Here is a 23,091-nt window from a genome sequence, read left to right as displayed (position 1 = left end):
TGGTATTTGGAGGAAGGATTTAGGTTTATTAGGAACTGGGGAACCTTTTGGAAAAGTAGGAGCCTATACAGGAAGGATAGGCTCCACCTAAACCAAAACAGAACCAGGCTGCTGGCATATTAAATTAGAAAGGAGGAGGAGTTTTTAAACTAAGGGCTGTGGGAAAGCTGACAGGTGCAGAGGAGCACATGGTTTGGACAGAGACACCCCTTTGGGAAGGATTTATTAAAGGGGATACTCTATATCTTAGTAAAGAGGAGAATAGAAGTTGATAAAGTACAGGTAGGAACTGAAGAGAAACAGTCAAATGAAAAAGAGTCCCTGTCAATTACATCACATGAAGGCTGACAACTAAATTTTATAGGTGTTTATAGACAGATTTTATAGGTGTTTATATACAAATGCTAGAAGTCTAAATAATAAGGTGAGGGAACTTGAGTGCTTGGTATTAAATGAGGATATGATTATAACAGGCAAATTGGTTGAAACTATAGTAAAGAATAGAATTATCAGACACATGGGTGAATATGATATGTTGGGGAAGAGCCAACATGGCTTTTGTAAAGGGAAATCATGCCTCACCAATCTATTATAATTCTTTGAGGGTGTCAACAAGCATGTGGGCAAGGGAAATCCAATGGCTATAGTGTACTTGGACTTTCAGAAAGCCTATGACAAGGTCCATCACCAAAGGGTCTTAAGCAAAGTAAGCAGTCATGGGGTAAGAGGGAAGGTCCTCTCATGGATCAGTAACTGATTAAAAGATAGGAAACAAAGGGTATGAATAAATAGTCAGTTTTCACAGTGCAGAAAGGGTCCCTCAAGGATCTGTAATGGGATCAGTGCTTTTCAACATATTCATAAATATTCTTGAAAAAGGGGTAAACAGTGAGGTGGCAAAGTTTTCAGATGGTACAAAATGACACAAGATAGTTAAGTCCAAAGCTAGCTGCAAAGAGTTACAAAGGGATCTCACTAAACTGGGTTACTGGGCAAGAAAATGGCAGAAGAAATTCAGTGTTGATAAATGCAAAGTAATGCACATTAGAAAACATAATCCCAATTATGCATACAAAATGATGGGGTCTGAATTAGCTGGTACCACTCAAGAAAGAGATCTTGGAGTTATCATGGATAATTCTCTGAAAACATCTGCTCAGTGTGCAGCAGCAGTCAAAAAAGCTAACAGAATGTTAGGAACCATTAGGAAAGGGATAGAAAATACCATAGTACCTCTCTACAAATCTATTGGATGCCCATGCTTTGAATAGTGTGTGCAGTTCTGGGTGCCCCATCTCAAAAAAGATATATTACAAGTGGAAAAGATACAGAGAAGGACAACAACAATGATTAGGGATATGGAACAGTTTCCATATGAGGCAAGATTAAAAAGATGGGGACTGTTCATTTTAGAAAAGAGGTGACTGGGGAGGGAAGGGCGGAATATGACTGAGGTCTATAAAATCATGAATGGCGTGGAAAAAGTGCATAAGGAAGTGTTATTTACTCCCTTCACATAACACAAGAACCAGAGGTCACCCAATGAAATTAATAGGCAGCAGGTTTATAACAAACATAAGGAAGTACTCCTGCATACAACGCACAGTCAACTCATTGCCACAGGATGTTGTGAAGGTCAAAAGTATAAGTGGGTTCACAGAAGAATTTCATAAGTTCATTGAGGATAGGTCCATCAATGGCTATTAGCCCACATGGTCAGGGACACAACCCCATGCTCTGGGTGTCCCCAAATCTCTGTTTGCCAGAAGCTGGGACTGAATGACAGGGGATTGGTTACTCATCAATTACCCTGTTCTGTTCTTTCCCTCTGAAGCATGGGGGCACTGGTCACTGTTGGAAGACAGGATACTGGGCTAGATGGCCCATGGGTCTGGCCCAGTATGGCTGTTCTCATGTTCACCACTGCTGTTAACTCTCCATGCTTTGTTCAGAAGATTATCAAACCAACATGCCAAAGCCTAATGTTTATATCAAAATTTTAAAAAAAATAATTGTATCAATCTCAATAAGTATTTATTTTCTTGGCAAACAGCTCAGGTCAAAAGAGGCAAATCTGAACATACAATGACTGAACTAATCATGTTAGACAAAGTAGACATTTAATTTGATACATGCTGTTGTAAGATTCAAGCGAATATAAAAAAAAAGCGTGGAAGGGGAGACATAGACATAATAACTAAACTCACTCAGCTTCCTAAATAGTTTGCACACATTCAGAAAGTTCAAGTTAGTTACATTTTGTACTTGCATGTTTATTTACACAGAGAAGGAATCACAAATTAAAGAGCTTCATCTCACACTCTAACCTCGGGTAATGTTCCTGGTGTGGTAGGATTGGACCCAAATGTGTAGTACCAGAGACAGTCTGCTGTCTTTTCTATTATATTAAAGTCTGTATGTTACAAGAAATGTCAACAAAAACAAAACACTGATAAACCAAATCCTGCACTCCTTAGTCAGGCAAACTCCCACTGACTTCAATAATTGGACCCATTATTGGTATAATATTATGGCTTCACTCAAGTTTCTTGTAATACAACCTTTCTATCATTAAAAATTAACTTCAGTTAGAGTTTTGCTTGCTAGGGAATGTAGTATTGGAGCCACTATCAAAGTGATTGCCTTACCACCCCCAATATTAATAAACAATATATAGGGCCTGATTTTGATCTTACCTACATTGGTGTAAATCAGGATTAACTATCAAAGTCAATTGAGTTACTCTGGGGTAAAAATCAGTGTGAGAGCAGAATCAAGCCTGTTCTTTTCATAGCCATCTAGATTATTCTACGCTGGAGCTACTTCCTCATGATTTCATGTTAATGTCAGACAGGTCAGGTCAACATTGTTAATGCCCTTTACAAACCAGTTTTTTCTCCATACATATTTGTGTTTATAGTTACCATGGGCAAATCAAGGCCTTGTGGGACTGGGTACAGATCCCATGGATCTGTCTGGGACAAAACCTGCAGTGACATAAATGATGGTGTAAGTTGGTCAGTGAACAGGTGTAAATGGTAAAGCAATGCGACTTGCATTAACTTTGCATTGAGTGCACGTATTCTGTATCTAAATTTAATTTCCTCTACACTAATAAAGCGTGAGGCTGCTGAGTGGAGACAGAGAGTGGTATTTTAAACATGTAAATTATAACTACTTAAGAGAATATAAAAAATACATTTGTTATTTACAACTGAATATGAAATTGCTGCCCCTTTAAAAATGCAGCTTCTAGAATTATGAGGAAAAGAACTGTAAATAAATTTTAAAAAGTTTAATCCCTGATGAACCCCTTCCTGGTATGGTAGCTCTCCCAGTGAGTGTCACTGCCAGCAATGAAATGGGTGCCTGGAAATCCTGACTCTGTATATCAAGGAGTTAATTTAAATGCTTAAGGATTAGTACCTTCACTAGCATTCACCGGTCCCAGCTTCCATGTCATGTGGGCATACAAATCCAGTATGATATTTACTTATAAAATATCACTAATGAGAAGTATTGGTTAATAAAGTTAGCACTAGTGGCAGGCGGTTGAACACCCTCCAACTTGTATTTCATGTACATCCATCTGAAAGCAAGTCTGATTAGTGGAGTATAGGTACATATAAACTCTGTGATTTGAAAATTCAGAGCCATACCCTTCCATTTTTCCATGCACAGACATGCCAGTGAAGTCAATGAGAGTCGCATGAGGATCAATGTCAGGATGTGGCCTGTGATGTCAAACAAGCAACAGGCCAGATTCTGATCTTGGTTACAGAGGTGTGAATCTGAAGTAACTCCTGTAATTGATATAATGGAGATCAGAAACTGACCTAACAACTGCTGCTTGTACGGTCAATGAAAGTTTCTCATTCACTGCAATGGGCACAAAATTAGGCCAGCACTGAACCTCTCTTTTTTGATAATCACACCCATGGGGTGTGTGTGTGTGTGTGTGTGTGTGTGTGTGTGTATTACATTTTAAAAGAAAAATATATATTGAGAGAAGAGTTGTGAGCTTTAAGATATTTCTAACTATTAAAAAGACAAATTAATGTGACACATGTCTAGCCGTTAGCATGCTGCAGCTCAGGGTCATTGTTATACATGTAACTATTATAAGTGATCCAGTCATCGGAACACTGGTATTCTTGATTGTACTGAAGATACTGACAATAAACTGTTTCTTTTCCCAGGAAGTAACATGGGGAGAGTCTTCGTAAAACAGCTGCACTGAACTGATATGTCAGCTTCCTTCGGATTTTAATGATTTCCCCTGTTCTTCCATAGTTCCTCAATGCTCTGGCCATTTTCTGGTATGTCATGACCTTGCGGTTTCCCTTTCTTTCCCCCCACAGCTCTGCAAGTTTCTCCTTATTTTTGGAAACAAACTGGAAGACACCATGGGGTTTATCCACCCACTGGATGCAGTTTGCCATATCTGGGTCACACAGAGACTCATGAAGATATTCAAACAGGCGAAGCTTTTTTCTCCCTATCAAAAAATAAAATGCAAATGGTCAGAGCATAACTCAGATCCATTTTGAAAGGTGGGCAGCTGCCCTTTCCCTGGAAAGGAGACTTAAAGGTAAAGTCTAGGTCAAGGCAGTACCCAGTCACAGATTAAAAGGCCAGTATAACTGGAGCAGTAGAAGACCAGCAACAGATTTAATGGGGCTATGGTTGTGAGATATAGACAGACTGTGGCAATGGGGATTTGATCATTACTAGATTGAGAGTGGGGTATATGGTGACTATAAGAAACATTTGGCACTTTGGTAGCTGGCCTCAAAAGTGGCAAATCTAACAAGATATTTAGACAGTCTTCTAATGAACGCTTGGGGGAGCCCATAGTCAAGGTAATATTGGAACCAATGCCATGGAGCAATGCAGGAAAGAGGTTCTGAATGGAACCGGTCAGAATATTTAGGCAAAAGGGGTTGTTGTTGTTGCTGAAATATGCTGTTTTGTCAAAGCCAAAACAATTTGGGTTCAACAAATCGATTCTGACCAACTGGGAAAGTTTCTGAGGTCCAGGGTGGACTTGCTGGTCAATTCGAGAGAGAGATCTGATTCAAAACCCTGACCTTTTTGATCACAAAATGGGCATTTGACACAATTCCATTTCACAAAAATATTTGAAAGCTTTTGTTTTCATTCCAAGGTGGAACTAAAACAAATTTTAATGCCTCAAAAGTTGTCATGAAACAGAATTGTCATCCTCCAGCCACCTCTAGTTCTGGAGACTTAAGGTAGATTACTAGGAAAACGGCATAAATCCAGGGCTTTAAAGTTGCTTTTCTCTGAAGTGTTTCTAGTTCCATGCTCAGAGTCAGCTAGACAGGGGATGAGAAGCCAGTGTAAAGAAGTGGGACTTAGGGCAGGTCTACAATAAAAGCGCTACGTTGGTGCAGCTGTAGCGTGTCTGGTGAAGATGCTCTCTGCCGACGGGGAAACGCTCTCCTTGAGAGGCAGGAGCTATGTTGTTGGGAGAGTGTCTACAGCCAACATAGCACCAGCGTGGACAGCACTTAAGTTGCTGTCACTTGAGTCGCTCGGGGGTGGTGGTGTCTTTTTCACACCCCTGAGCGACATATGTTATATCGACTAAAGTGGTAATGTAGATCTGCCCTTAATTTTATTGAACACAGGGGAACAATCTGGGGAAGGGAGAGTCCTTGCAGAAGTTCCACTTTAACCAAAGTGGAAGCAGACTGCTGGCACCTAAAGCTAATACGATTTGGGGGGATTGTTTTAAACTAGGAGGGGGGAAGCTGACAATTGCCCAGAAGCACTTATTCCAGACCAAGACATCTGCTAGGGATGACAGTAACCCTGCATCTGGTAAAAAAGAATAGGACAGCTGAACTGGAGGAGGAACCACTTGAGCTCAGAGGTACTTTCCAGAAAAGTAACAGGATGTCAGACTAAGGAGTTAAATAAAAATAGGCATACAGCTATGTAGCCTATAGGACCCATATTATCTAAACAATATTATTAACCTCCCTAAAATCAGGCCACAGTGAGAAATAAATACTCTGCTACTATGATGAAAAGTTTAAAAGCAAAAATAAGTGAACTAGAATGCCTGGCAATGGAAGAGGGCCTGGGACATAATAGGCATTTCTGAAACTTGGTAGAATGACAAAAGTCAAGGGGCCCTGGCTAGAAATTATACAGGAAGTTGTAGCAGTAGCACTATAATTAACAGATTCCATATAATAAAGTTAAAAGTTTGGAGTGGAAAATCTGTATGGCTACAAATCCCAAGTCAGAAGAATACAAATATACTAGTAGGGTGTATAGTTCTGGACTCTTGAACAGCAGAAGGCCATTGAGTGCACAGGGTTGAAAGAGATCAAACAGGCAACTAAGTCTAATAAAAGAATAATAACTAAATGTATCTTCAACTAACAACATGTAAAATGGTCAAGTATTGCATTAGGATAAGTTTTAGAGAGGCAATATTTCCATATTTTTAATGTTTGCTTCTTGGAATAGTGAGCTCTAGTGCACGCAGGAGGGGAGAGGCTATTATTGACTTAGTTCCAAAGAGTTTATTCAAGAAGTAACTATAGTTGAACCCCTAGATCATAGTGACCGAAGTATAATCAAGTTTAACATCAGTCAGCAAGGGAACATAACAAAAGCTAGCACTCTGAGACTAAATATTAGAAAGGGAGATTTCAAACACAACAGAAAAGGGAAACTACTCAAGAAGACCCTCAAGTCAAAAAATGAGCATTTCATCTCAGCATGAAGGCTGCTTAAGTCTACCATAGCAGAGTCACAGAAGGCATGCTTACCCTGAAACAAAAACAAGCAGAAAGGCAAGTAAAACAGAGTGGTTAAATTGCAAGATGCATGAGGTAATTCGAGCCAAACCAGATATCCTTCAGAAAATGGAAATCCAACTCTAGTAAAGTCAATAGAATGGAGCATAAACTATGGTAGGTAAAATTCACAATGGAATTTAGGAAAGCTAAAAGGGAATTTGAAGAGCAAAGAGACAAAGACACAAAATACATTAAAATTTTATTTAGGTATCTCAAAAGCTTACCAGGGAATTGATGAGTCTGCTGGACCACAGGGAATAAAAGAAGCAAAGAAAGCGGATAAGTGGACATTTGCAGAGAGCTAAATGATTTCTTTGCACTGGTCTTCACCACAAATGATTTACCTTTTTTCAGGTAAGGAGGGAATACTGTCAGAGACTGAGACATCAAAAGATGTATCTATTCTTGGAAAATGACAATATTCTGGTGGAGTAACATTTTGATGTAGAGCATTCTATAAATCACTCAGATGGCTAGATTATTCCAGTCTTTTTGCTATCTGTCTGCAGACCTCAGATCAGAATTAAGCCCTCTGGGAGTTGTATTCCAGTAAATATTACATCAAAAGATTAATTACATTTCTCCTGATAATAGTAGAGGAAATAATAAAAGAAGCATGATTCACCACTTCTAAAAGAAGGATTTGGAGATAATACAATGTTCACAGATAGCACAGTTCTTTCTACACACCTTTCCCTCCTTTTTGCTGGCTAGCAGTAGTATGCATCACTTGGTTTTCTGGAATATTCGACAGAGTGTGGTAAACAGTTCCTTCAGAATATAAATCTGTTGCACTATTCTTCAAGAAATTAAGACAACAAAGCGTTACTACCAGAAAACACCATGTGAGAAAAAGAAAACTTGAAAAGAACTGGCTCGCTGGATAGCCTAAGGAATCCTACCATTCATCACATGACACACAGGTGATTTCCCCCCACCACTACTGTGTGTAGTACATAGTGTTAATAAAGAGAACTGTCAAACTAGGGGCTGATTACCATCCCATGGGGAAACAAGGTGAGTGAGGTAATATATTTTATTGGACCAACTTCTGTTGGTGAGAGAGACAAGCTTTCAAACCACACAGAGCTCTTTTTCAAGTCCAGGAAAGATATTCCTAGCGTCACGTCTAAATAACATATTTTTATCTCAAATATAAATGCTATTTGCTATTTTTATAGCAAAAGTAGTTAGCACATATTCTAAGGGACATTGAAGCTAGAGTGATCTGTTAACACCCTCTGCAGTCATAGGACAAAAAGGGTAGTTAGTGGGTTACAGATTGTTGTAATAAGCCATAAATCCAGTGTCTCTGTTCAGTCCATGATTTTTAGGCTATGTCTACACTACAGGTTATATCGGTGTAACTTACGTCACTCAGGGGGATGAATAAATCACTCCTGCCCCCCACCGCACCTCGTAAATTACACCAACATAGGAACTGGTGTGGGCAGCACTAAGTCACGGGGGCTGGAGTAGTTAAGCCAACAGGAGAGCTTAGAATGGCTACATTAGAGAGATTTAATTACCTCTTGCTGCATTGATGCAGCTGCGCTGCTGTAAACTCTCTTGTGTAGCCATGCCCTTAGTGTCTAGCAAAGTTATGAATTTAAGCTCCCAGGCTCATCGTTTGAAAGTGTTGGACAGGTTCCCTTTGAGGATGAGCTACACGTGACTCTCACCAGGGCTTCCCACTGTGGAGGGGACTTTGTGGGGAAGGCAATGCAGCCTAGGGCCTAGCAGCATACTAAGAAGCAGACCATGGAGTAAGGGAGATGTTTTCTATCAGTACTTGGAAGACCACTCATTAAAAAAATGGAGAATGGGTAGAGTTGTACCAAGAGCCCCCACCCTGCCCTCTGCCACCTTCCCCACTCTAAAATTAGGCTGGTGGTGAGGCAACCACATGCACAGTACTTGGCAATCTTGCTTTCCTTCTTACAAGTCAAGTCAAGAGAATAAGTCAGTCACGAGAATCATTTAAATACATCCTAAAATGGGGAGAGACTGGACACTGGAGTTTGTTCTTCTCAGCCTGCTGTCCAAATACTATAAAGGTGACCTGTCCCCACCTTACTGGTAGTTTTGTCTGTTAGTTTGCAGAGCTCCAGTGATTTACATTAATCGATGAACCACTGTGCAAAAGACTAAGAATTACATCTCCATCAGTACCCTTTGATCTCCTCTAGCCAATGGTGTCAAATAGTTAATCTTGGTGCTAAAGTGAAACACACTGTGCAAAGATTTTCCCATGCAGCTTAATCTGAATTACTCCTGACCAGGCAGGTGCCGAGTTTCTAATCTGCCAGGGGGTGTTTCCCCCAGCTCTGCCCAGGCCCCACCCTCACTCCACCCCTTCCCCCAATGCCCCATCCTCACCCTGCTTCTTCCCATCCCTACTCCGCCCCCTCCTCGCCTCTTCCCTGCCTCTTCATGCCCCCGCCTCGCCTCTTCCCGCCCAGTTCCATCCCCTCCCCCAAGCGTGCTGCGCCCTCACTCCTCCCCCCGCCCTCCCAGAGCCTCCTGACACCGCGAAACATCTCATTCGTGGCAGGCAGTAGGTGCTGGAAGGGAGGGGGAGGTGCTGATTGGTGGGGCCCTCCGACAGACTGGAGGAGCTGGGGGGAGGGAGAGGCATTGATAGGAGGGATGCCGATGGGTGCTAAGCACCCACCATTTTTTTCCCGTGGGTGCTCGAGGGCTGGAGCACCCATGGAGTCGGCGCCTCTGAGGCTGGATTTTTGGCAGAATGTGAAATATGAACAGCCAGCTTTCATTCTTATGGCTGCTTGCTACACTATGTGATTTACTTACTATTACATTTCTCCAATTGTATACTGGTTCCTCTGTAGGTGGTGCTGCAGAGTAGTTTGGACTTGCTCGGAGATGAGGATGGTGGTTGATTAGGGCCAGGCAATTTTTATAATCTACTTGAAAATTTGGAAAAAAGAATGAGTGATAAAAGGGAAGAAAAGGAAATAATTTTTTTTAAAATCACCTAAATCTTCCTTCCGGGTCTACCATTTTACCTTGTCCTTCTTTGTCTGCCTTCTAGGTTACAAATTCTCCAGAGCAGGGACTCTGTTCATATTGGTGGCTTATCCAGCACCAAGCATATAGTACTCATATACTAACATTAATAATAATAATAATAATTAATAATGTCACTAGGTTGTTGGGTTATTTAGTTTGATGGAAAACAGAATTCATGAAAAGAGGCTCATTGATCAATATAAAATAGTTTGGATAATAAAGAAAAGGCCCATGCTCACCAAATATAATGATGAAAGCAGGGAACATCATAGAAAACTAAAACAAATGTTAGAATTGTTAGAAAGGAAAAGAATACTTTGTACACTTTCTATGCAGATGTCCATCAGTATAAGCAAGTGGAATGAAATAATAAATAGAATTCTGTAAGCATGATTTTAGGCAGTTCTATCCCGTTGATCTGAAAATCTTCACAATGAGGGACCTACAGAATGTTACGAATCTAAACGAAATACAGGGAAAATATTCCTGTGGTGTGAGCACCTGCAATGCCAAAAAGAATTTACACTGAAATAACTAAATTTCTCAGGATGTTTAAAGATAGCATAAGGCGGGGTGGCCAACCTGAGCCTGAGAAGGAGCCAGAATTTACCAATATACATTGCCAGATAGCCACTGTAATATGTCAGCAGCCCCCCATTAGCTCCCCCTGCCCCGCTTCCAGTGCCTCCTGCCCATTGGCAGCCTTGTCGATCAGCGCCTCCCCCTCCTTCCCCGCATCTCCCTATCAGCTGTTTCACGGTGTGCAGGAGGCTCTGGGAGGGAGGGGGGAGGAGCGAGGGCTTGGCAGGCTCAGAGGAGGGGGCGGGAAGGGGTGGAGTGGAGTGGGGGCAGGGCCTTTGGCAGAGCCAGGGGTTGAGCAGTGAGCACCCCCTGGCCAACTGGAAAGTTGGAGCCCGTAGCTAGAAACTATTGTCCAAACAAAGCAGTTTCAGATTTTTTGTGTGTAAAAAATTAAAAATGATTAAGTATAATGGAAAATAATTCTTTTTACCTGGTGAATACTGAATCTCACCATCAGAATGTTGCTGTAATACCTCCAAAGCATCTTCAAAGGCTTGACCCAATATGTCTTGGTCAGAATAATTCTGTAAGAACAATAGGTCTTTTCTGCTTGAAATCAACAAAGAACAGCTTTGATCCTTCAAATTCCAGTTACTTGGAAAATCCCAAATAAATAGAACAACATAATAGATTTTGCATAGAATAAACCATCCTGGAAGAGTATAAATTTTGCAGATACTGACAGCCTGATCCTGTAACCCTTATACATATGACTAGTTTCTGGTCCTTTGAAAAGTTTCTTTGAGATCCATAGGATTATTAATGTGAGTATAAAATTACTCATGAGTGCAAATGTTTCCAGTGTCTTTAATTTGCAGCAAAAGTTTACAAAATTGTTGGATTGTTTTATAGTCTTTAATAGGAAGATTTATATCTGTAATATAATATGACTTATTAAAACTAAAGTTATGAAACAATAACATAGATGTGGCTTAACATGTGACACACAAGTTAGGAACTGCAAGCTACAATATTGTAAAGAAGCATATAGGAAACCACACTGTGGAATTTTACAAAACCACTTTTTGCCATTGTATGGCAGTTCGGTATTTTATTCAAAGTAGGGATAACAATAATTTTGCAAACTATGCAAACTCCTAAGTGTTTTCTAGTAGTAAATTGGAAGCTGTTCTTAAATGAAAAATAAGAATAAAGGGACTGCTGACTTACCATTATTTTGATACCAAAGTTGCAATCCTGTTTAAAAGGAAACAATATTATTTTCAGGTATTTCAACATCACTAAAATTACTTCAGTAGAATCAATGGAGTTACTCCAGATTATTAACAGTGCAACTCAGAACAGAATGTGGTTAAATATTTATGTAATTTACATCATTATTGATAAAAACCTATCTACATTTAGAAAGTGCACTTTGATTGAAATTTTTAATATAATTAATATTAAATTAGTTACAACATTGATTTTAGAGATTTGTCTTGGATTTTGTATTAAAAATTCCACACAATTTCTCATTATTAAGATTTCATGGAAGCACCACGTTACTTTCATTAAAACTATTAGTTCTGACATTATTACCTCACATATCTAACCTCTATATACGAACATTTTAGAGAAATTTTAAAGTGAATATATATTGCTATTGGCATTAAATCTTGATTACCTTAACCGCTTAATTTCCCAAAGATTATTGTCCTGACTCAACTGCAGGTATTTAAGTCTTTCTGGTTTTCAGACATCACTGAAAACAAGAATAGTTTCCCCCCCTCCATAATTTAGCATATAAATATGTATGCATATACATAGCCCTCCAGAGTAATTGTCAGTCCCTCAAGCAAATTAGGTTGTTTTATAAACAGTGATGATAGATAATTTTTAATCAGCCGAACACAGAATATATGTGATGTGCAGTATTATGTACAGATGGTTCCTTAGCATTTCTTTTGGCACATATAGATATATATGTATTTATGCAGTTTTATATAATTAGTTTTTGCTACCTCTCTGAAATATGCCCTGTAATTTTTTTCAGTTTTAAGTGTAATATTAAAATTATCTTAAAAATTCAATCAAGCTATATTTTACCTCATAAAAGGTTTGATCCTGCACCATTGAAAACAGTGGAAGTTTTGGCACTGACTTCAATGGAAGTAGAATTAAGCTCGATAAGAGAATCTAGATGAGGTATTTAAATATAAACGAGAAACAAATACTTTGTTCCTAACTGACCATAAAGATCTGACATGTTAAATACACTCCTGTAAACAAGTAGCAGTATATTTTAAAATATATATCAAGGTACTATCTAATTTTATAAATGTCTTTTAAACCCTTCCTGACTAAATTGTTTGTTACCATATATGTGGTTCTGAAAGTCTAAACAAAAAGAGTGAAATCCCGGCCCAACAACGTCAATGGTTGTTTTGCCATTGACTTCAGTGAGATCAGGATTTCTCCTCAATGTAACAGACACAGGACTGTCCAAGTTGCTCTTTGGTATAAAGCTATTGATTTTGATTTCAGAGGTAACTGAAGACAGATTTTGGCCCTGGTATTTGTTGCATTCTGAGCTTTAGAATTTCATTTAAAGGCTTGATTCTGCATTGCTGAAATCCATCGGAGTTCATATTTAAAACCAGCATTCCTGGCATTTCAATTAACATACATTTCTTAAAATGGAGCTGTTTTATCCCACCAAAACTCCAGACTAGTAAGTGGTAAAGCTGATTACACAGCTACAATAATTGATGGCTTACATAGCCTAACAAGGTAAAATATTGGTAACCACTGAAAGACTGTACCATTTGCAGAGCTGAAAACAGAGAAAGAGAGAGAAAAATAATCTGAACACTTACCTAGGATAGAAACTTCACGTACAACACAAAGAACCAGTTTTATAAATAATGAAGGACTGAATTATTACAGCAATAGGCTGGCAGAAAGGTTCCATTAAATAGCTGAATTTGGGGAAGTGCTTCAACTAGGGGTTTTTGTTTTGTTTTTGAGCAAAGGTGCAGCACAGTGCCATCATAGTTTATAATTTTGTGTAGGTCAGTAGATAGAATGACTATGTGCTGCATAATGTTTTTTCCAAAATAGTAGCAATTTATTCTGGAATAACGTGTTTAAACTATTGCTTAAAATATGCAAAATTATAAGCAAATAAAATTGATTCTGTGTGACTGTGGAACAGCCTTGTAAAATTGTCATGAAAATGTTACAGCACAAATACAAAATTTGCTTACCTTCCTTTTGCCATGATGATTGGGATGGGGTGTTGGAGTGGAGAGAGAAGTGAATAGTGTCCCAGCCATACTGGAAGAAAGACAGAAGGCAATGGATGTGGTTTAATTAGCCCACAACCTTATTCACTTAAAATACCTGATAATAAATTATACAGCGCTGGTCATAATTTCCTTAATTGGTTCCCCCAGTTTGGGATGGGCTCTCAGCCCTCCCCCTTCCCAACCTGGTCCCAGCCAGCCTGTTGCTGGGACCCTTCTGCCATCCCCTTGTATGAGGTTTAAGGGGTCTGGAAAAGGAGGGGGGGTTGGCTCCCTGTTGTACCAGATGTTAGGAGTACTGAACCCCCTTTCCCCAGCTTCCTTAAGGGAGGCTTTTCTCTAAATCCTCATCCAATCTATTTTGTCTGATAACCTTCCGTAACTTGTACCTGTACGCGACACCTGTCACAGCAATGTGCCAACAATTAGCTTGGCTGTCTCCCCCACTGTCCACCAGATTCACCAATATTTACAGATTCCTTCCCTACTATCAGACAAAAATACATCTGCTCCCCAGTCAGATGGGTTTATCCCCATCCATCCTGAATAACTGGTGCCCAAAAAGATATGTGCAGATGAGTAATTACGAGTTCCTTTGGATCACACATGAATTTATACATCTCCCAATTTATGTGCCTCCTGGCCTTATCATGAAGGCTTTGTGGCTCCATGCCATACCCTCCTCTGCCACATTTCAGACCAAATAATTGTCATAATAACCCAGAAAAAAAATCCTGGATCTGCCCTGAATCCCTCTTAACTTTGATTATCAAATCAACCTGCTGACATGCTCCTAAATCATTGTGAGGTGAAATATAATCATGTCTGGGCCCAGATCCACAAAGGTATTTAGGCTCCTAACTTCCACTGATTTCAATGGAAGTTAGGAGCCTAAATACGTTTGTGGATCTAGGCCCTCGTGTCTGCAGTCATGGTAACACATTTTACTCATCCATCAATCTTCCCTGAGAGGGTGACCTTCTAGGATTTTGCTAGTAGAATTTTGGAAGGCTGTTATAGAATCAATAAACCACAGTTAATACAGGCTTCTAATACATTCTTGATTTTTCTTATTTCAGAGTACATTCATATCTAACAATTGTGCCCAACTACCTTTCCCCAACAATGGGCCAGATCCTCAGCTGGTATACATCATCATAGTTACATTGCTTTCAATGCAGTTATGCCAATTTACACCAGCTGATGATCTGGCCCAATGTATAAATTAGGAAGAAGCTTCTAAGATATAGAGAGAGCTAAATCAAAATTCTTGCTCTGTACAGTCCAGAGCTCCTGATTTTGGGGAAAGTTCCTCTTCTCACCGGGATCTAGGTAACTAACTTTTCAAAAGCAGCCCCATCTATTTTAGCATGTTTTCCAAAATGACCTCAATTGCATGCCATGCAGTGCTGTAAAATAGTATTCACACAGATGAGCCAAGCACCATCTTTAACAAGTTCAATATAAAGCTCACATAAATAGAATGACTGTCAATTAGTAATACTACACATGACTCTGAACTGTGAGTATAACTGATTTGCAGACAAAAGTACCTGTGGGTGCCAAATACAAGGGCAATTTTGCAAAACTAGGCCCTGAACCTTCAGGATATCTGACATTTTTTTCTAGAAAAATACAGTACAGTAATAGTTCAGTGTTGGTGTTTTAAACCTAGAGTTTCATTTTACAAATGATTCTGATCTGACATGTATTTTCAAAGGAAAATGAACTGCAAGAAATGTTTGTAAAATTGTGAATCATAACTCAGGGTGTGATGTGGGACTAAAGCTGATTAAGCAACTAGCTTCCTGTTCATCTGCTCAACTTTACTAAGTAGTTAAACTTACAGTTTTGCTCTGTAATGTGAGACTAAAAAAGTTCTATAGTTTACCCCTTTCTTGCAACAGAGACATAGTGACAAATCTTTTCAATTGTATCAGATTTTTAAAATAAGAATGGGCTCCAAAATATGGAGAAGAAATTTGCCATGTTTGTACGTGTTTATATAGCATTAATCCAAAATACTACAAGCAGATTCTGACCTCAGTTACAGCAGAGTAAACTCAGAAAAAACAATGTTTAAGTTAATGAGATTAGACTGGTGTAACTGACGTCAGACTCTGGCCCCGCGGGTGCTGGAACAATTTGTATAGTGGGGGTGCTGAGAGCCATTGAATCAAACTGTAAACCCTGTATATGATGGAAACCACTTCAAATTGGGGGGGGTGCGGCAGAACCCCCAGCACCTCTAGTTCCAGCACCGATGTCCCAAGTTCTTGCTGTGTTCTTATCAGCTAGAAGTGCTTGTTGACAGATAGGTGATGCATTATTGCCCGAAATATCATGGCCTGCACTTGTGTCTAAGTCTGCATTCAGGTTGCCACTGGCTAGGTGGCAGGACATTGTACACAAGGACATGACCAGGCTGGGCTTAATAGAGGAACAAGCTATGGACAGGAATGAAAGGCGATGCTGTAGTGCTCTCTATATCTGTAAAGATGCTTTGGGATGAACAGATTATTGACAAAGAGCCAGCATTTCTGTGCTTCTATAACTGTCATTGTATTAGGTATAAATACTCATGTGAATATGGTAATTGTTGTTATCCTATAATATATCTATATCTCCATTTTACATGTGCCTTCACATAGAACTTGCCTGGAGTGCACATCAGATAACTGAATGTGCTTTCAATCTTTGCAAGTCTAAGACCCTTTGAAAACAAAAACTTCTAAAATACAGGACTGGTGGGGAAATTGTAAATTCGAAGGATGACTTCTTTCTTTTGCATCACTGAGAAAATGATAGTAGAACAGCCTTAGGTTTTCTAAAGCCTCTTGTTCTATGGAGGTAAATATTTAAGGCCATTATTTCAAATATAAGTGCTCAAGTTGCACTTGAAAAATATGCTTGTGTGAATACTGAGAGGTGACTAGGTGTGCAAAATATGTAGTTGCACATGGAAAACAGGTACTTGCATGCACAAGACGGGAATTGCCTGCACAATGTCCTGAGTGGCAATTGAAGCGGCATATTTTGCGTGTGAAGTTATCTGTTTGCACCCAGGCACGTACCCATTGTATAAACAACTTAGATGCCTATTTTTTGAAAATTAGGCCCTTAAAGCTCTCCTCAGGTTTGCTAATAACAATTAATAATAATGCTTAGCACTTGCCTAGTGCTTTTTATTACTATATCTCAATGTGGTTTACAAAGGTGGGTAAATAACATTATCCCCATTTTACAGATGAGGTAAATGAGTTATATAGAGAGAAAATTAACTGCCCAAGGAAGAGCTGGGCACAGCACTCAATTATCCTGACTTCCAGTTCTAGATCCTGTCTACTGGATCACAGTGCCTCACTCTGTGCCTAATTTTCTCTCCCCTTGGTTTCTAATGGTAAAACTATCACACTGGTTATACACTGCAAAAAAAATCCATGTCAGCAAGTCTCAGAGCCTGGATCAATTGACTCAGGCTTGGGGGGCTTGCGCTACATGGTTAAGCAGTGTAGATGTTTCCACTCTGGTTGGGCTCTGAGACCTACCCCCCTCGCAGGGTTTCAGAACCTGGGCTCCAGCCTGAGCGGGAACATCTACACTGCTATGTTTAACCCTGTAGCACGAGCCCTGCAAGCCTGAGTCAGTTGATCCAGGCTCTGAAATTCGATACCACAGGGTTTCTTTGTAGACGTACCCTTTATCTCCCAAGGTTGATGGAGTTCTCCTCAGAGTGAATTGAGGGGATATGTGCAGAACTAGCTGTCTTTGTGGAGAAACAAGTATTGTTCTTTTTAGAGTTGAGATCTTGTTGTCCCCACCTCTGGCTGAGGAGATCTGGCTACCATCAGCCTCCCCAACAAATCTCTGCTATGGCTGAACCTGGCAGTACATGTCAACCACCTCGTGTATTTTGTGTACAAAGGAACTGAATGTGTCAGTTACGGTTTTTGCATCAGATGGGAAGAGTGGATTCCACTAATGAGTGTGAAAATGAGAACATGCTATTCAAATCTTAGTGTCTCAAATGACTTATGAGCCTGATATATTGATTCAAAATTTGAATGTCAATGAGAAATAGAGACACCATAAACCTCTAGTCTTCTATTTCCTCTTTATTTCAAAAACATACTTCCAACAATAGATTCATTGTTTAGGTTTCTGAAGCCACTGTAGCCTTTGCTTGGCTGTAAAACTTAATTCATACAGGTAGAGTATAAAAAGTGTTCTTTCCCGCAATCTTTCCAAATGCTGCCTCTAGCATACGTTAAATATATTATTAATTTTTTTTTGTATGACGATAGCTCTTAGAAGCCCCAGTCAGCATCAGGGCCTCACTATGCTAGGCACTGTTCAAACCAGAATAAAAGTCCATCCCTGCCCTTAGGAGCTTACAATCTGAAATGGCAAATTTATTCTCATCATATCTTTGTAGCATGCTCATGAATTTCAGAAGTCAGTTGAGTTGTAGTTGCCCAAACAAGAAAGATGGATGACTTAAGATATGAAATTCAGATAATCACAGACAAACTTGTGGAAAGGGGGCCTGACTGTGGAAATTGTTCTGTCATGGGGTGGTGGTTTGCCCCCTGTGGAATGCCCACAAACCTAGTGGCTCTTCAGAGACCTTTGAGTGGCTGAGGCCACTCACACAGAGGCCCTGTGTCTCTATCCCTGCTCTGGCCCTCAGCAGGCTCCACTATGCCAGTTTCCTGGCCATGTAGCTCCACTGAAGCTTTGCTACCAGAAATCCCATTGGTTGTAGCTGCCCTCAGGGCTCCACAGTAAAGGCAATACTATGCCTGCCTCCAGGCGGGTGAGGGATGATATGCATTTAATCTTCCTGGCCTGTTCCCAGCTTTCCAGTCTCCACCTGCTTCCACTGTGTAGAATAGATCCTGGTGCACCCTTTTCCAGGTCCAGAAGGGGCTGAGGACTTTGCAACAAGGTGTCAAATCCCTTCTCTCTATGCAAGAGGAGGGATATACACATACCCTCCTCTATATGAAGAATAGGGAATGATCTGGGCATGATTACTTAATACCAAATCAGTTTGTTATTCGAACTTTAAATTAGCAAACCCAGGAGCTCTCTCCTGTTGTCATAGTGCGGCTACACATGAGACCTTACAGGGACACAGCTGCACCAGTACAGCTGTGCCACTGTAAAGTATCGAGTGTAGACGGAGCCTAAAAAATGTCCAGCCTCATTGTAATCAATAAAAAAATATAGGACCAGATTCTGAGCTGGTGTAAATAGCTTCGTTGAAGCCAGTGAAGCTCTGCTGATTTACACCAGTTGAAGTTCTGGCCCATAGAATTTATCATCTAACATTACTTACAATGGGGCAAGGGAAAAAATTGCTGTACTGGCATGCATTTTTGCAGATTCTTTCTTGACTTCCTGACTTGTGTTTCTTTGGTTATGCTAGAAAATATTAAAATTTTGTGATCATGGTAAAAGGTATTTTTGGTTTTAATCCTTCTCAGAACTCTATCCCAATTACTTATAAGTCAGACATTTGTTTTAAAAGGTCAGACAAACCATTTTGTTTAAATAAGGGAAAGTGAAAAGTATTTTCCATTGTTAAAGAAGGTTCAAATTTCACATTGAAATCTCTTCTAATAAGGTACACAGAGGATTAGCTCCATCAGACTCCTCATTTAAACCTTGTATATGAAAGATGGAGGCCCCAGATTTATTTTCTAGACCAGACCTTCCAATATATAGCAATGTTATTTTGGATTATAGTTCTGGAGAGGGTCCTATAAATCTGCACATTAGTTTTCATTTTTATATTGCTCTTTAAAGACAGTTAGCAATCCTTCTCTGTTTGCTTTACAAATTCTTGTAATTTCTAAATCTAAGGTAAAATGTCATCGACTTTTTGATCCATTGTTTTGATCAAGTTATGCAGTTTATTTGTATCCTGCCAAGATGTACGTAACTTTAATTGACTCGTGTGTTTGAAGTTATGCATATGCTTTAGTGCTTTCATGGTTTGTGGTTTTAGAGCCCAATCCTGCAAAGATTTAACCACTTGCTTAATTTTACACGTATGAATAGTCCTATTGAAATCAATAGAACTAATCACATGCATAAAGTTAAGCATGTGCCTAAATCCTTGCAAGATATAGCCCTTAATCTGTAATTACTTCTCCTACAGAACTCATTAAACTACATCTAGCAGGTGAGGGAGAGGATAAGATCTTAGAGGGGGAACCTACATTGACTTTCTCTCCAATTCCCCTCATTGAGGTCGAACAAACTGGTCTAGTTGCCCCTGCTAGTAGGCCTTCTTGGGAGGCTTCTCCCTTGGCTCCATATAACCCAGGGGAGTGTCTTCTACTGGGAAGTCCCCACAAACCGGAAAAACAGAAACCACAGCAACAGCACAAGGAACAGCTTTAATCAAGGCAAGTGTATAGAAAAAAAATTGAGTTACACATTTTCTTTTTCTTAAAAAATGCTGACTACATGGATTAATAAATAGATTTAATAAGTGCCAGTTCTTCAAATCAACATGGGATTAGTAAATCTATTAATTAATATCTCAATTAAAAATACACCTCCCTACACAAATTTTCTCAATTCCTAAAGGGATCATGATTGACCTCTACACGAGGTGAAATTTACCCTTGTGCAGAAGACTAGCATAAGGCCTATGCACAATTTATGTTTGACTTGAACTCTCAGAAGAGGGTTGAAGTGGTGCAGAGAGTTGCGGCTGGCCCTCTGTACATGGATTTCACCCGTATGAAGAACAAAAGGGAAATAGAACAAAGTGAATTCTGTACTTATGGGCTAGTGCTAGTTAAAAATTTTCCATTGAAAAAAAATGTAATGGAAAATTGGGTTGTTCACTAACTTAAAATTTACATGAAAAGTGTACTTAGAAAATTTGTCGTCACAAAACCAGAAAATCAAAAATGTTTAGCCACCACCACAAAATATTTAGGTTTTGGCCAATTTTTTTTCCAATTTTTGGTGGCTAAAAATCAAAATAATTTTAGTTTTTAAGCTTTCAAAAAAAAGCTGAAATTTTCCACAGGGAGAAATTTTCCAAATGGCTTAGTATAAGCCTGAGGTTGATCAAGGCTTGGTTCCCTGTAGACTAGGGAAAGGTTACTACAGGTCAATTGGAGCACCTGCAGTCAATTAAGGCCCAGTCAGACAAGGGAAAAAGGAGAGATGACTAGAATTTGGAGAAGTATTGCTGTGAACTGAAATTTCCAGCTGGCTCTGTTAAAGAGATTTAAGTCTTAAGTAAGTAAAAAAATACCACCATAAACGCTATGGCTCTAATCCTGCAATTTACAGTATTCAGGCAGACTGCTGTTCCCAGGTGAAGTCCATTTGAAATGAAGACTTCCTAGCTTTTCTGAATGAGTTTTCAACACAGGGACAGATTCTGATACCCTTGCTCAAGTTGCTTAATTCCTTAGTCCAGTGGTTTTCAAACTGCGAGTCGCGACCCAGTACTGTGTCGCAGAATGTAAGGCACTGGGTCGCAGTGGCTTTGGTCAGCACCGCTGACCAGGCCATTAAAAGCCCCATTGGTATTGCTGCCTGGCTAAGGCAGACTAGTCCCTACCTGTTCGGACATCGTGCTGTGTCCCAGAAGCAGCCAGCAGCAGGTCCGGCTCCTAGGCGGGGGGGCCATAGGGCTCTGCATGCTGCCCCCGCCCCGAGCACCAGCTCCGCACTTCCATTGGCCACAAACTGGCAGAGCCGTTTGCGCACCTCCGCCTAGGAGCCAGACCTGCTGCTGGCCACTTCCGGGGCACAGCTTGGCCCGTGGTGCCAGGACAGGCAGGAAGCCTGCCTTAGCACCCCTGCTGCGCCACTGACCAGGAGCTGCCCAAGGTAAGCCTGTGCCCCAACCCCGCGCCCCAGCCCTGATCCCCTCAAACCTGGAGCCCCTTCCTGCACCCCAAACCCCTCATCCCTGGCCCCAGCCCAGAGCCTGCACCCCCAGCCCAGAGCTCTGATCCCCTCCCGCACCCCAACCCTCTGCCCCAGCCCAGAGCCCCTTCACACAAGCTGCACCCCTCATTCCTGGCCCCACCCCGCAGCCCTCACCCCTGGAGCCCAACCCTCCGCCCCATCCCTGAGCCCCTCCCACATCCCAAACCCCTCATCCCCAGCTCTGTTGGATCACAGGCATCAACAATTTTCTTCAACTGCGTCACCAGAAAAAAAGTTTGAAAACCACTGCCTTAGTCCATGAGTGGACTCATTGAAGTCAAGGAGACCATGCATAGAGTAAGTTGCTACTAAATGTGAATAAGGGTGTCATAATTTGGACCATAGAGAGAGAGGCTATTTAGTATTGTAAAAATTGGAATCTTCTAGCATAAAAACGATTAGGAGTTTCCCAGGCCTAGTTCTTTTTAAAGAAAAGATATATCTTAATTTTGAGTTGGGAATCATTTTAGTGTTATAGTGTCTGCACATCAAAATGGAGCTGTGAGGGGGGAAAATAAATAGACTCAGTAAAAAATGACAATCAAATGCTCTGTGTTAAGATAATTAAAAGAACTGAAACTACCTAAATACAAAGATCGTTAGATCATATTGGACCGTTAGTTGTCTTCTTTACTTAAAAAAGAGATGCCTGTCATTACTGGGAATAGGGTGGCCACAGCAATGAGAAGTGTATGAACGGAGGTTAGTGACAGAACTGTAGCCAAGAGTTCTGAATTTTGAGGAGGCACTGAAAAGTGCAGGAGAAGCAAAGGTAATAAAAAAATATGGAGTAGGTCTATTTTATCTATCACAGGAAATACTGGTATTTAAGAAAATCTGGCACAAATAATGGGGTTTTATGCTTTGATGATACAAACATTTGTGTGGTGTGATACAGCAGGGCCAGAGTGGAGTGGGAGAGTGGTCCCGTATTTTGCCAAAGCAGGTGCCAATCCCTGATCAGTTTAACATAAGGCAAGTCGTATCAGATTCTCTAGGGTTGCTTTCAAGGTCTCCAGAAACATCGGAAGTCAGTTTGTCATCCACCATCTGATGGTCGCTTGACGATGTCACTATCATAAGCAGATGCTGCTGAAGTTTCTCGAGGGGAGGTATGTAAGCCCTAGGTTGATCAAGGCTTGGTTCCCTGTAAACTAGGGAAAGGTTACTACAGGTCAGTTGGAGCACCTGTAGCCAATTGAGGCCCAGTCAGACAAGGGAAAAAAGAAAGATGACTAGAGTTTGGAGGAGTATTGCTGTGAACTGAAAGACCAGAGGACTAGAGAAAGGGAGACCTTGCCCAAGCAGAGCAGGGAGACTCCCCCTAGCATTGAGGACAAAGGGTAATCCTACCCAAGGGGGAAGAGGGTAAGAAGCCTGCGGAGCTGAAGAGGCTGGGACTGAGTAGGGAGTGGACCCTTCCC

General features: G+C 40.5%; 1 protein-coding gene across 1 annotated transcript; it reads right to left on the bottom strand.

The window, feature by feature from the left end:
* Window positions 1-4,070: 4,070 nt before the first annotated feature.
* Window positions 4,071-21,305, bottom strand: SPIC (Spi-C transcription factor). The gene is made up of 5 exons (XM_074953775.1): window positions 21,294-21,305; window positions 10,885-10,978; window positions 9,654-9,766; window positions 7,530-7,638; window positions 4,071-4,498 (listed from the first exon to the last, which is right to left on the bottom strand). The coding sequence occupies exons 1-5, from the start codon at window positions 21,303-21,305 to the stop codon at window positions 4,071-4,073; spliced, it is 756 nt and encodes a 251-aa protein (XP_074809876.1).
* Window positions 21,306-23,091: the final 1,786 nt, after the last annotated feature.

This window comes from Natator depressus, chromosome 1 (assembly GCF_965152275.1).
Source record: "Natator depressus isolate rNatDep1 chromosome 1, rNatDep2.hap1, whole genome shotgun sequence".
Taxonomy (NCBI): Eukaryota; Metazoa; Chordata; order Testudines; family Cheloniidae; genus Natator; species Natator depressus.
Note: the sequence above shows the minus strand (reverse complement) of the source record. Positions and strands in the feature narration are given on the sequence as shown.